The 14,038-nt window shown below is 32.0% G+C and overlaps 1 protein-coding gene across 1 annotated transcript in view; it reads left to right on the top strand.

Moving 5' to 3' along the window:
• LOC129228554 (DNA ligase 3-like) overlaps positions 1 to 14,038 on the top strand; it is a 285,727-nt gene that overhangs the window by 60,649 nt on the left and 211,040 nt on the right. Inside the window, exon 21 of the mRNA XM_054863237.1 lies at positions 4,231 to 4,350. Within this exon, the coding sequence (XP_054719212.1) occupies positions 4,231 to 4,350 (120 nt within the window). The remainder of the gene's footprint in view (positions 1 to 4,230; positions 4,351 to 14,038) is intronic.

Below are 14,038 nucleotides of genomic sequence, written 5' to 3'. Positions count from 1 at the left end.
CGGGACAGGACTTAGTCAAGATAATTTGAGTTATTTATTGACCGGTTAAAGAAAAAAGTTAAATACATTTATTTAAAATCTTTGAAGTATTTTTTTAATGCTGTTAAAAGTGAAGAAATACTATTAAAGTTCAAAATTCATTTTTTATGTTCATTGGCTGTGGTGAAGAACAAATAAAAAAGAAGTTTAAATTGTAAAAGTATTTAAATTAATTTTTTAAAAACTTCTTGGAAAATTTTAAAAAACCCAAAAGTGGGCTAAATAATGGGTTTTTTTAAATGGGTTTTTTCAAAAAAAAAAACCATTGGGTCCAACCCAATTGGGTCCAATCTGGCCAACCCTGATATTTGCCCATTCCATGTCGAGCAAACTAGTGCTCCCCATCCGACCATCTCCGATTTGAATGAAATTTTATAGAGGTGTAGACATGCCTTTGAAATCAACATATGCAAATTTCTAACTTCTGAGGATTCCAAATTCTGAGGATCTAGGATCCCTTAAATGAAAGGCTCCAAAATGGCGGAGCAGAGAAACGAATTGCCATGTCTAGTAGTCGGAGCCCAGGGAAACCAGTCTTTAATTATTTTCTGTGTGACTAATTCTGAGGGATAGAATAGAGTTAGTATACACTTTGAATTTTTACATTCCTGCTAGCTTGGATCGAGGCCAATTTTCAGGTACTAGGTGTGCTCAAAAAAAATTAGAATTTTACTTATTTTCAAAGAGCTGATTTTTATGTATGTTTTACAGAACATTGTCAATAATTAATTTAAAAAAAAAAATACTGCCCGATACTTCCCTGGGGCGAAAAATGCTGCCGGATGTTCTAAAGCTTGCAAATATAGTGTGCCTATTTCATGTCAAGTGAACTAGTGCCCTCCTCTGACTACCAGACCACAACTTGTTTTACTGCTCCACCATTTTGTTAGCCTTCATTTAAAGAATCCAAGATCCTCAGAATTTAGATCTCGAAAGTTGAAAATTTGCATATGTTGATTTCAAGGGCATGTCAACACCTCTTTAAAATTTCATCCGAATCAGAGATGGTCAGGTTTGGAGCACTAGTTCGCTTGACATGGAATAGGCAGAGAAACACTTTTTTTTTTGCAAGCTTAGGATGTCTGCCAGAAATTTCCATCCACAGGAGGTGTCTGGAAGTATTTTTTATTAATTATCTACAATGTTCTTTAAAACATACATAAAAATCAGCTCTCGGAAAATAAGTAAGGTTCTAATTTGTTTTGCGCACATTCATCTCCTGGTACCTGTAAATTGGCCCTCGGCCCAAGCTAGCAGGCATCCCCGCATTCAAGGAGCATACTAACTCTATTCTATCCCACACAGTTAGTTACGCAGAAAATAAGTGAGGTCTGGCAGCCCAGGGCTCTCTGACTAATTATTAAGGACACATAATCCTGAATCAAATCTCCTTGGCTCAAAAGGATCAAATATCCCCAGGTAGGGTCAGGTGGGGGAAAGTGGTCATAATTCAAATAAATGCCTATAGCTTGGAAATTAATGTTCGAATGAATGTGAACATTTTATTTTAGAGTAGTGTATTTAGAAACTACATTTTGAATACAAAATTTTACAACTGGCAAAATTTTAATTGGTAAAAAAAAATATTTTGCTTAAATATGAAACTTTTTAAAATCTAAACCCCTCTTTTAACTTTCTTGGGAAATTTTGTTTGTTAAAATTATGAACAGATTGACTGCACAGGAAGCTTCCTACATGTCTCAAGAACCCTTACTCATTAGCAGTTAGCTGAATCTATTTTGAATAAGTTTTTAGAACAATTTAAGTAAGATGGGGTAAAGTGGTCATAATATTAGGCTTAAACGAATATTGTTCTTCTAAAGTCACTTAATCTTTAAGTATAAGGCAGATATAAATTAAATATTAATTTCACTTAATATGTATTGTTATTACAATAAACAGAGTTAAATATACGAGTATATGCGTATGCATACGCATATACTCGTGTAGGCACGTACATATACGTACTCACATAAATGCACCAATAAACACGTATTTGGGTATCTGCAAGTATTTTTTATCTATACAGATATACATTCGACTATACACGTATATTCCCGCTTATGCTCGTACATATACCACAATTATATACTCAGGGAGACACGTATATACGCGTACATACTCGAGTAGGCACTTGCATACAAGCAAAAATATACATGTATGCAGGGTGAGTCTAAACACTTGCACAAATTATTAAAAGGTGTTAGACGGTAGGATAAGAAGCAAGAATCATAAGAAACATATGGAATCAAACTCAAGGCTGACGCGCTACATGCACATAAAGCCAGAAACTAATGGATGCAAAACAGGTCACAAATTTATTACACAAAGACAATTTTAGACAACATTTTAGGATTTAAGAAAGTTTTAAAGTTATTGATAAAATTTGCGGCCGGCAGCTGTAACACATGCATCGCAATCACTCTGTTGCAATTACGAGACTTTTGAAAAACTTTCATCAGTCGCTGCGCCTTTGTTGCGATGCTTGTATTAGAGCTACTACAGGCCGTAACTTTTAACTGCTCTAAATATTTCTTAAAAACTAAAATGTCGGGTAAAATCATCTTTGTGTAACAAATTTGTGACCTGTTTTGCTAACATTAGTTTCTGACCTTTTGTGCATGTAGCGCATCAGCGACCATAAATTCCGAATGGTTCTTTGCTTCTTATCCTCCCCTTTCACACCACTAAGATTTTGCAAAAGATCTTGGATTCATTCTGTAAGCATACATGTATATTAGCGGGTATACTCGTGGATATACGTGGATACATGTACTGGTGTAGACACGTAAATGCGCGTATATATGTTTAACAGGTATATAATCGTGTTTACATGTAAACATGCGTATAACTCGTGCTTCCATATATATTTACGTGAGTAGATAGGAATAATCACATACTGGATACATCCACGAATTAACTCGTGTATACCCGTATAAGTATGTATGTACACTTATGTATGCATATGTATGTTGATTATACACGTATATACTCAGGTATGCACGCGCATACTCGAGATACAAGTGCAAAACACGCATATGATATTTGTTTATACGCGTATATACTCGCATATACACGTGACACGTTTATACTCGTGTAGACATGCATACATTTCTGATGGTAATCACGTGTACATTCTTACATACTCGTGTATACACGTATATACTTGAGTAGGCACGTGCATGCATGTATCTGATGTATACATGTATCTATTCATATATGAATATGTTTACTCATGTCTACACGATACGTATAGTATACTCGTGTATACCCGTATATACTAGTACATATACTTGTAACTATAAAAATAACCGAAATATACAAAAATTAGGGTTATTTGTAACGGTTTTGCAGTTTTTTTTAACTATGACCACTTTACCCCATCCCATGGGGTAAAATGGTCATAAAAAAAAGGAAATGAAAGTGTTATAAAACTACTTTAATTAGTTTTTTTTTTCCTGAAATTCAATGCACCGTGTTCTTTAATAATGCAATGTAAAATAACAACAAAAAAAATTGAAGTGTTTAAAGATTTTATTGTGTTTATTATCCACCTAAGTTGAAAACCTACAATTTTATGATCACTTTACCCCACCAGACCCTATACTTTTAAAACATATTTAAAACTTGAGCAAAACAAGCTACAAATTGCTCTTCTCGCACTTTTAACATTTCTTTGAATGTCCTACTGCTTAGCTTCAAAAAGCTAGCAACATTTCCCTTCCAAAAACCTAAAAATAATCTCACTGCTAAAAACTGACAATGTCAAACAACCTCAAAAGCATGCGGAATTAGGGGCGTGTGACACTTAGGGCTGAAAATGTACCATGGCAGGTCAGTAATGCAGGGGTGCCCCCTAACAGCAAGGGTGCTCCCCCTAAAAATGTGAAAAATACCCCTCAAAACACCTTTTCCCTCTAAAAATTTCAATGGCACAGTCTGCACCATGACCCCCCTCGCTCCAGGTGAGCCCCCTGAGTAATGTTGCCAATATCAATATTGTGCATTATTGGAGTGTCGAGATATGAAAGGGTGAACAAGTCCCCTAGTGGATCAACTATCTCCACTCTGCCCAAAATTGTAATTCTTCAGAAGTTAAAAAAAAAAGTACTTTTGTCAAGGTGTACTTTTTTATTGGTATATTTTTAATATTTATGATTTCTCTAATAAATTAATTTTTGAAATACTCAGATACAAGACGATACTGATTCAACTCCTGTGAAGAAAGCACGTAAAGAAACTAGTAGCAGCAACTCTTGTTCTCCAGATCGTAAAAACAAAACTGAATCATCATCATCATCAAGTACTGAGGTATGCTAAATTTTAAGTAAATTTTCTTATAGTTCTGGCATAAAATTTTGCATAATTACGAAAAAGTATCTATGTGATGAAATTCTATTAATTCCTTAACTAACAATAGTAACTATGATCTGTGCACTGATTTCTTTTCATTTTAGTATTTCATATATTTTATCTGTGTATAATATTACTTGAAACTAAAAAACTTCTTAGTTTCATTTTTCAATATTTTTTTTTTTTTTTTTTTTTTTTTTTTACTGGACTAAGTTTATTTCTGATTTATCATTTTTGCTGGGAACTTAAACTTTGAACTTTCATTATATTTTTATTTATTTATATATATTTTTTTAATATTCAGTTTGGTTTCAGTGTGAACCTAACAGTTGACTTGAATGAGCGACTGAGTCCAGTATTAAATTAACTTTTTTTTTCCTTTGAGAATGAACCAATACTTCACTTATATTCTGTGCATTGTATCTTCGTAAGAAAAGTAACATTTTTAGCTCTGGCATCTCAATGAACAAGATGATTTCCCCGGGTGCTGTTATTGGAGAAAAAATATTTGAGGGAATTCATCAAATTTTTAAGTAGAGTAAATGTTACGGTTGACGAAATTTTTGTTGAACTTAAGGACAGTTTAGATTACCTAGCCAATTTAAATTTAAAAAGCAGATGTAAAGAAAATAATTAGGAGTTGGTTTGAAACCAATTCATATTAAGTTTACATTGTTTTTACAATAACAAGCCAAATATTTCGAAAAATGGTGTCCCAAGGCTCCTTCAACAATTACAGCACTGACTTGTACACATTGAAGGTTCTTCTAATTTCTTTCAGCATATTCAAGAACATGTTTATTAACGTTAGGGAGTGGCAAACATAGGCGTAACAAGATAGTGGGTTTTAGTCGCCCCCCCCCTCGCCCCTCCATCCCTACTACTGACCTCTGAAATTATTTTAAATTATAGTCCTCAGATCCCCCTTAAAAAACACATTTTATGCTATTTTTGGACCGACAAGGTCAAAAAAGCAGTCATGTAGCTCTCCACCAAAAATTTTTCAAAATTGAAATCCTAAAATTACTATTTAAAGGTACCTTTGGCGATATTTTTAAAGAGCTTGGTAGTCAGAAGTGATCTTCTAGGGAGACCCTCTTGGGGTTGCCCCTCTCTGCCCCCCCCCCCCCTCCGGTTATGCCCATTATTTAATCCACATTGTTATATATTTAAATTTTTTCTTCAAGATGAGACAAAAGCTTGTCCTTGCTGCTGTGAATGTGTCCACCACAATTCATTACATCTTCTTTTTTTTGGAATGTTTTAATTCTAAACCATTAATTAATCCAATACTATGGCTTTAATTGGGAATAATTTTTTAAAAGAGACAATAGTTTAAAATTTCTTTTTCCCAATATTTTTCCCCTCTGTTTCCAGTGCAGAGAGTCTTTTTTTTTTTTTTTTTTTGCTAAACACATAAATAATTCTTAAAACAGTTTTTGAAAAAGTAAAAAATTAGTGAGAATACTGTTGCAATCATGTCAAAAGGTAAATGAAGTATTAAAATTATTATTAAAAATTAATGAATAAATATGTTAAAAAACTTAGATAAAATAATCTCACCAGCAGCTTTGTGTGTGTGTGTGTGTGTGTGTGTGTGTGTTTTCCATGTAGTCTTAATTTTTTCATTTTTTTACCATCATCACAGCTCTAATCAGTTTTTTAATCCAATTAATCATTACTGTTAACACAGTGAAAATTAATTTTCATCTAAGTGTGGATTCAAAGAGGGAGGATAAGGACTGCCCTTTAAGTAACCAATAGCCTCTCCCCCCCCCCCCCCCCCACAGCTGCATTTTGGGATTTATATCTCCAAAAAGTCATTACAGACTGTATTTGTGATCTCAAATTACTTAATGGATCCCCTTTCTGAGGATGAAAATAGAAACTGAATCCACCCATAACGTAGTCGGTCATTTTCTCTTCTAAGAATATGTTTAGTAGAATGTTTATAAAACGTTGCTTTCGCTGGGAAAATTTTGTCATTAAACTTTTTAGCAAAGAAACTAAAAGGAACAAACTATGTTATGGAGTAAAAGGAAATTGGGGGGGGGGGGGGATGTCAAATTTATATAAGTTGGCATATTAATATAGACCTACTTCAAGAACAATAATGTTACTTTCTTTCAAAATCCTAGTAATTAAGAGCTCCAACTGATTTTGAAATTAAACAAAGTGCCATTGTGGAGAAAGATAAATCTGTAGGATTCATGTTTTTTTTTTTAACTCTTTGCTAAAATTTGTAAAATAATAATAATAATAATGAAATAATAACGTGTATTTTATTAAAATAAAATAGACAAACCCACGCATCTGTACTCTTTGGAATTAAAAAATCTTTGGAATTAAAAAAGTATACTTTCAAAATAGTACACTGTGTGTTTCAATATTAAATTAACATTATACTACTTATTCTCAAACAGAAATTCAGTTGTTACTCAGGTTAATTAATTAAAAGAAAATTCAAATTTAAGACCACAAAAGCATTTTTGGTGTGCTTGGATTCCTTGGACTAAACAAAATAATGAAAGTTGTTTCTGTATTCAGCACTAAAAAAATCATAAGAATTGAAGAAGGAAATGTAAGAAATACACAAACCATTGCAAAAAAAAAAAAACTAATATGAAACAATTCACATGAGTACAAATTGTTTCCAAATTTTGTCCAACAACATGCAGTTGGCTCTAAGCTTGAGTGGCTGCAAAAAATTGGTCACACTAAGACATTCTCCACAGATGGATGAAATTGATTTAGCAGGCCTCAAACAAATAAATCTGTCAAAGTTTAAAAATTTTAACCAATCCAATACTTTCTTTTATACATTGAGATGTAGAAAGAAGTAATAAAATGTACTTACGCATAGATAGTTATAAAATTTTGTGAAACATGCAGCACTTACGAGTAACATGTGTTGCATAGTCGATGGTCATACAGATTTGCGGAATTGCAGTTTTTGCTGGAAAAGAATACATTTAAATAATATGGAGGCATTATAATTTTCTCTTATGGCCTTTTTGATTCCATTAAAATTTTCTTAGATAATGTTCACAAGTGACTTTACTGCTTAATTTTGATCTCATTGCTAGTACTAGTGACTTGTTAAGTAATGAGATTTAAGCAGTTCAGTTATATTCTTTTATTTTAAAGATAGTAATGGAGTTCTCACTAATCAATGATTCTATTCATTAGATTGATAACTTCCATGCCATATGATTACATAGCATGCAAAAGATATCTGGATTGCTCGCTAGGCTTTGAGTACTCTTGGCAAAATATAATTCCTAGGGCAGCTTCGTATTGAAGAGGGCAGTGTTTTCATCTGGTAGGGAAACTTTATATGAAAATTCTCTTGGTAATGGCATCCTATGGTAGTGATGCCGCATGAAGGGATGGGTACTATATTAGGGGATAGCATAAGGACTGAAAAGGGTTGTCTCTAATGCAGCCCTATTTGAAAGCTTAATTAATCTAAGTGGTGGAAATTTGAGTTAAATATAAAGAAAGCATAATTCTTTTTAATTATTTATTGCAAAAAAAAATATTTGTGATGATATTTTAGAATATTTTGTTTAATTTCTAAAATGGAGCATACAATGAAAAGTCATTTGAAATGAAATCAATGTTATCAAATTTTGTTGACGAAAGGAATGTGTAAAGTATTTCATTAGTGCTTACTTGCACTCAGTAATATTTTCTGACATTGTAGAGGAAAACATTTTAAGTTGCGCTAATTGAAACTTTTAATTATATATTTATTTCTCTTAAATATAAAAAGTTTGTGTGCAATCAAGTAATATAACTTGTTTCGACTTACTTTTAGGAACTTGAATAACAAAGAATAATGCAATCTGAAATCCAAGATCTAGTCATGATATTTCACTTGCATGTAACTGAAGATGTTTTAATTTTTGAACTGAGGAAGGATAATTGAGGAAATATTTAATTTTTAAAACATAAAATTGTTCTGATTTGTTTTTTTTTTTTTTTTTTCTGTTCACAAGTTGTGAATTATGGTTTGATAAATGTATAATTGAGTGAAATTTGGGAAACCCACCTTTATCAGCTTATAGTCATTAACATTAAAGTTTGGTAGGCAAAAGTAAAACTTGTGGGTTATGTAAGTGATATATCATTCATGTATCAAACTTGAGCTTATTTTATTTTCAGTGCAATAAAAAATTGTATTTGTTGTTGTTGGTTAAAAATGTATAATAAATTTTATTTTTGAGAAAAATTATGGATAGTTAAAGCTTATTTTAAAATTAAATAAGTGTAATAATTAATTGAAGTTTTATTTTGAACTCATCAATCACTAACTGTTTCTGCAGTTTATAACAACTTAACTCTAGCTTTGAAGCAAAAAGTGTGTAATAAGTTTTATATTTATGATTTATCATTCTCTTATAATGGCATCTTTGTTTTTTTTTTTTCTTCAAATCTATACAAGTTGATTGATTATATTTTGTTATTTTCTAAACATTTATATTTGTACATCAAAAGTTATAAAAATTTCTTATGTTTTGCAATTTTATTTCACAATTGAAGTTTTCTTTAGTTTAGTCAACGCAAGTATAATTATTATTTTGTTTCATTCATTATTCATTCATTTTTATTTACCCCCCACCCCCTTTTTTTAAAAAATAAATTCTCATTCCATTCAAACTCAGTGCAAGATTTTTGTAGAGGTGGTTGCTCAAGATGTTTGTTGAATAGTTGAATAGTGTGGCTACAACACATCCTTTCAAGCATATGCAACAAAAATAAATCATAAATATTAGTAATCAAAATCCTAAACCACACCAACATTTGTGAAACATTGAAAATTCTTTATGTTGAATCTTTTGAGTAAAATCTTGAATGCTAATTCAATAGGAAGTTTGTCTGTATTTATATGTATTCTGTGTAGGATTAGGATCATTTGGCGAATTTTTTATGAAATTTGGTGCAAAAACTTTTCAAACTGGAATGTATTATAGTTTAACCCTTCAAAATAGTTTTTGTGTCTGATTATTTTCTGTTTTATTTCAATTTTGAGCAGATATTTCAACATAGATTCCTAAATATAGAAACTAAGAAATATTTGGGCCATCAAATTGTTATACCATTTTGAAGCACAGAAGCAATTATTTAAGATGAAATTCGTTTATATGATAACTAGAATTTGTTTTTAACAATTAGAAGTTAAAGATCAACTCCCTGCTCAAAGGTTGACTTTCTATGTAAATTAGTGAAGTTTAAAATTTTTCAATAATGGGAAAGAAATCTTTAGTAGATCTATTTTATTTGTTTGGTATAATAATAACATAATGTTCAGTTAGTACATATTGTTACCTCAGAGCAACATTGAGATATCTATGCCTGCGACAGTATCAAATTGGAATCGACATAAATATGCATTTTGTGTTCAATTTGGCTTAGACATATAACATACCAGAAGCATTAATATTATTTTGGTAAGAGAAAATTCGAAATTTAAGTTTAAAAGTATTAAATCCTTCTTCACAATGATGTTTTAAATTTATTTTGGAAAAAAAAACCTTCAGCCCTTTTCTTCCCTTCAGCTCCCCTTTTAAATGTACCCTTGTAACATACAAATATTTTTATCGCAAGCGTGCCTATCTCAAAAACCTTGCTTTGTTGAAACTTTTCAATTTCCCTGCATTTATAGCAAAAATTAGCCTTTCCCCCCATGTTTAGCTCTAATAAATGTTCTTAAAAACCTGTATATCTTGAATTCTGACTATTCTGTCATTATCACATTCGGTAACTATTTTTACTTTCTTCTGTCGTATGGAAGAAATGTATAGCTCCTTTCTTGTATATTAAAAATTTCTAGAAGAAAGTTTTGGAATGCAAATTGGTGAACATTTTTGAATTTTGACACATTTGCATGTTTAAGTTTGTGATTAACCTATTTTCACCGTTTATGTTAAATTACTTGTACATTTCTGACAACTCTACTACTGAAAAAATCTTTTGGCTGCTATACCTCAAAACCAAACGCAATGAATTTAACAAAATGTTGTTAGTGTATCTGTACCTGTGAGTTAAACTAGAACTAAGTCACAAAAACAAAATTATCTAATCGGATGAGATTAAATTTTCCCTTATGTGATGATTTGTATTACTGTATTGTCATTTATTGGCTTACTAGCCGTACCCGCACAGCAATGCATGTACTAAAAATTTTAAAGAAAATCCGTTGAATTAAAGAAAAACAAATTACATCAAAATTACATTTGCAGTTTGCTTTCAAATGTAAAAAACTCCATAATTCATCGCCAATTAAAAATAAACACAACATATGCACAATAAATTTAAAATAAAGTAATAACAGTAAAATATTCATAAGCAACAAAGGCAACTTCCTCCAAAATGTTTAAAAAGAAAGTAATTGAAAAATTGTCTGGAAAATGGACCTAGTGTTGTTGTTGAAAATTGTCTGGAAAGTGGACCTAGTGTTATAGCAATTTCTCGAAAGAGCAGCCATGAAAATTGGCTCAGTTAGAATCGCTTATATCTCCTGTTCTAATTAATTGAGAAAAATGGAACAAACATCATCTTGTTTGGGAAGGAAAACCCTTTCCAACGATGTATAATGTTTGGGGGTGGGGCGGATTTTTACCCCCTAATTAGCAGAAATTTAGCTAAATTAATTAATTAGAAAAAAACTAATTCGAAATTTAGAATTTCGGCTTCAAGGTGCACGGGCCCAGGGTACGTTCTAATTTTTGTGTCAAGTTTCAGGGCTGTAGGTGCTATGGGGTCTTCTGGCCATCTTGTACAAACAAAGAAACACCGTCACCTTTATATGATATAGGTGACGTATAATATAACCTTCATAGATAAAATAAAAATTTGCTTGTCAAAATATGTTTTATACTTCGGAGTGGGGAATAAAACATAGAGTAAGATGGTGCTTAAATCTTAACTTTGAAAAAAGTGGACTTAGTCCCCTTACCTCCCAGGTAAAGATGTGTACATTTTCGAGCTATAGTTGAATGTTTTTCTTGTTACCTTAAGCACAGGCTACTTTGTCAATACATTATGGAACTCCTCTCTTCTTTTCTGAAAATTTTGTAACTATTAATATTTCCAAGCTGTGAAGCCCTTTTTTACGCATCTAGAGTTCTCTTAATTTAATTTTTGAATACTGATTACTTTCAAATTATTATTATCCATTTTAATTGTTTTTTATTTGGGCCGATGTTACCCTTACGTTTAGGTTACTTTGGCCCAAAGTGATTTTCCATATTTAAAATCCTTGTAGACAGGGCCGGATTTAGGGGAGGGCAGGCAGGGCCTCCACAATAAAGGGGCCCCCACAATAAAATTTTTAAAAAATATCCTAACTTTCACGGGTCAGCAAATTTTACGTTTTTTCTCCCCTATAAATTATAATAATAATAATAATAATGTAAAATAATAAATAGCAGTAAATTCAGGATGTATTTACTATTAAAGTGCTGATCGAAAATATCGGATCTATACATATATATTAAAATGTTCGGATATATATCAAAGTCTCGGATATTTCCGAAAATATGATTATCTTTTCAAACCCTGAATAGGGGCCTCCACTCCTTTGTTGCCCCGGGGCCTCCACACTTCCAAATCCGACCCTGCTTGTAGAATTAACTAGAGCCAAAGAAAGACGTGTGTTCATTGGAAAAACTATTTATTTGAAAGAAAAATACATTTTTTACAAGAAATCTGAATCACACATATTTGTTTAAGGGAAGTTAAAAAATTTTGTAAATGTGTGTGCATACTTAATTATTGTTTCAGAAATTAATGGCGGAGAACAGTCCTTTTCATCAGTTTTGAAGATTGAATAATTTTATTACAATAACACCATTTATTAATTTTTTAAAGATAACACTATTCGTAAAACAAAGGGTCCTAAATTTTTGGTAACTTCCAAATTTTTTTAGTGTTTTCGTTTCTTTTTTTTTTTGCTCTTAACATTAGCTCCTTCTTCTCCCGCATGAACAGCTATCCTTGGAAACCTGAGCTCATTCCACTCTACAATGACAAATTTCCATATACTTCCCATCAAATTTTTAAAAAATTGTAAGTAGATGCAACTGGGTCAATGTTTTCTTAAACTCCTGTAACTTTTTTTTTCATCTTCATCTTCCATATTAAAAGCCATGTTACTGGGCCTCGAGGATTTGAGTCTGTAATTGCTCTTTTAATCTGTTGCTAATAATTCCTTGTTTTTTTCTTGTGTTTTCCCCTGTTTAAAGTTTTACTATTAGCTTTTCTTTTCTGTTCCATATCTCTCTGGCGGATATTTTCAAGTTTTTTGTTGGGCTAAAGTAGGTCGTAATTTTTAGATTAGGAGGTATGTTGTGTCTCTGAAATTTTTAAATAAAAACCTTAACAGAAAGAAGAAGTACAGCTGTGCTACTACATAAAGTATTGAATAGTGTTCATAAATAGGTACTTAACAAACTCTTAGCTGATATAGAGCTGCTTCTATATGTAAAAGTTTGCAAGGTTATAAAAACACATGTTAGCACAAGGAACACAAAACGAGTAGTGAGCTCCTTGTGACGAGAAATCAAACTAATTAGTATACATTACTGCGACCTTGAGACTGCCCTCTAACGGATTCTGTCAAAATATCTTAAACGAGCTGATGTGTGCATCACATGACTTCCTTTTACACCAATTTAATGCTATTTCCCTATTATTGCAATTTTTATGGGATTCTCTCTCTAACTCTTTAAATATCACTAGCAATGGCCACATTGAAAGCAAATTTAAAAAAAAAAAAAAATCGCCAAATTTTTCGCCAAGTTGGCGACAAAACTTGGCAACCAAAAGACTGGCGATATATCGCCAAGTGACCGCCAAATTATAACACCACTTGAGTTTGCATCGAAATTAACAATGATTTCCCCCCAAAAAGGTGCAAAAGACCCCTTTAGAAACACCCGAATGCAACCAAAATAGGAGGTGCACAACTAGACCCCACTACGAGTCTATGTACCAAATTTCAACTTTCTAGGACATACCATTTTTGAGTTATGCGAGATACATACGCACATACGCACATACGCACATACGCACATACGCACATACACACATACGCACATACATACAGACGTCACGAGAAAAGTCGTTGTAATTACCTCGGTGATGGTCAAAATGGATATTTCGCGTGTCTATACATTCTTAGGCACTTTTCCGCATGTGGTCGAATCGAAAAAAAAACTCAACATTCATTTGGGGGTGAGCAAAATGGAAATTAAGGGCGATTTTTGAGTGAAATTTTTTTCGCGAATACAATACTTCCTTTTTTTGTAAAAGGAAGTAAAAATTGATTCCTGAAGGTTTGTAGAGAATTTTCTATCTTTTTCTCACTTTGGGCCAAAGGACTCTAGGACCAAAGTAGCCTGCATTTACTTTGTATCTCAAAAGTTAATGCAAAGGTTCATATAAAAATTTGTATACAGTAAAACTTTGGTTATTCAAAGTTCTTTTAACCGGAATCTTGTTTGCTTAATATCTGCACATTAAATTTATTTTTTGTTTATTTTTTAAATTTATTTATTGTTAGCTTAAGGAACGATATCACTTTAAGGTTGCCAGCAATGCTAAAGTTGATGCGGGAGAAAGCGGACGGAGAGAAGCTGGC

The sequence above is a fragment of the Uloborus diversus genome, chromosome 8, assembly GCF_026930045.1.
Source record: "Uloborus diversus isolate 005 chromosome 8, Udiv.v.3.1, whole genome shotgun sequence".
Classification (NCBI taxonomy): Eukaryota; Metazoa; Arthropoda; class Arachnida; order Araneae; family Uloboridae; genus Uloborus; species Uloborus diversus.
The sequence above is the reverse complement of the archived record's forward strand: the minus strand, read 5'-3'. Positions and strand labels throughout refer to the sequence as shown.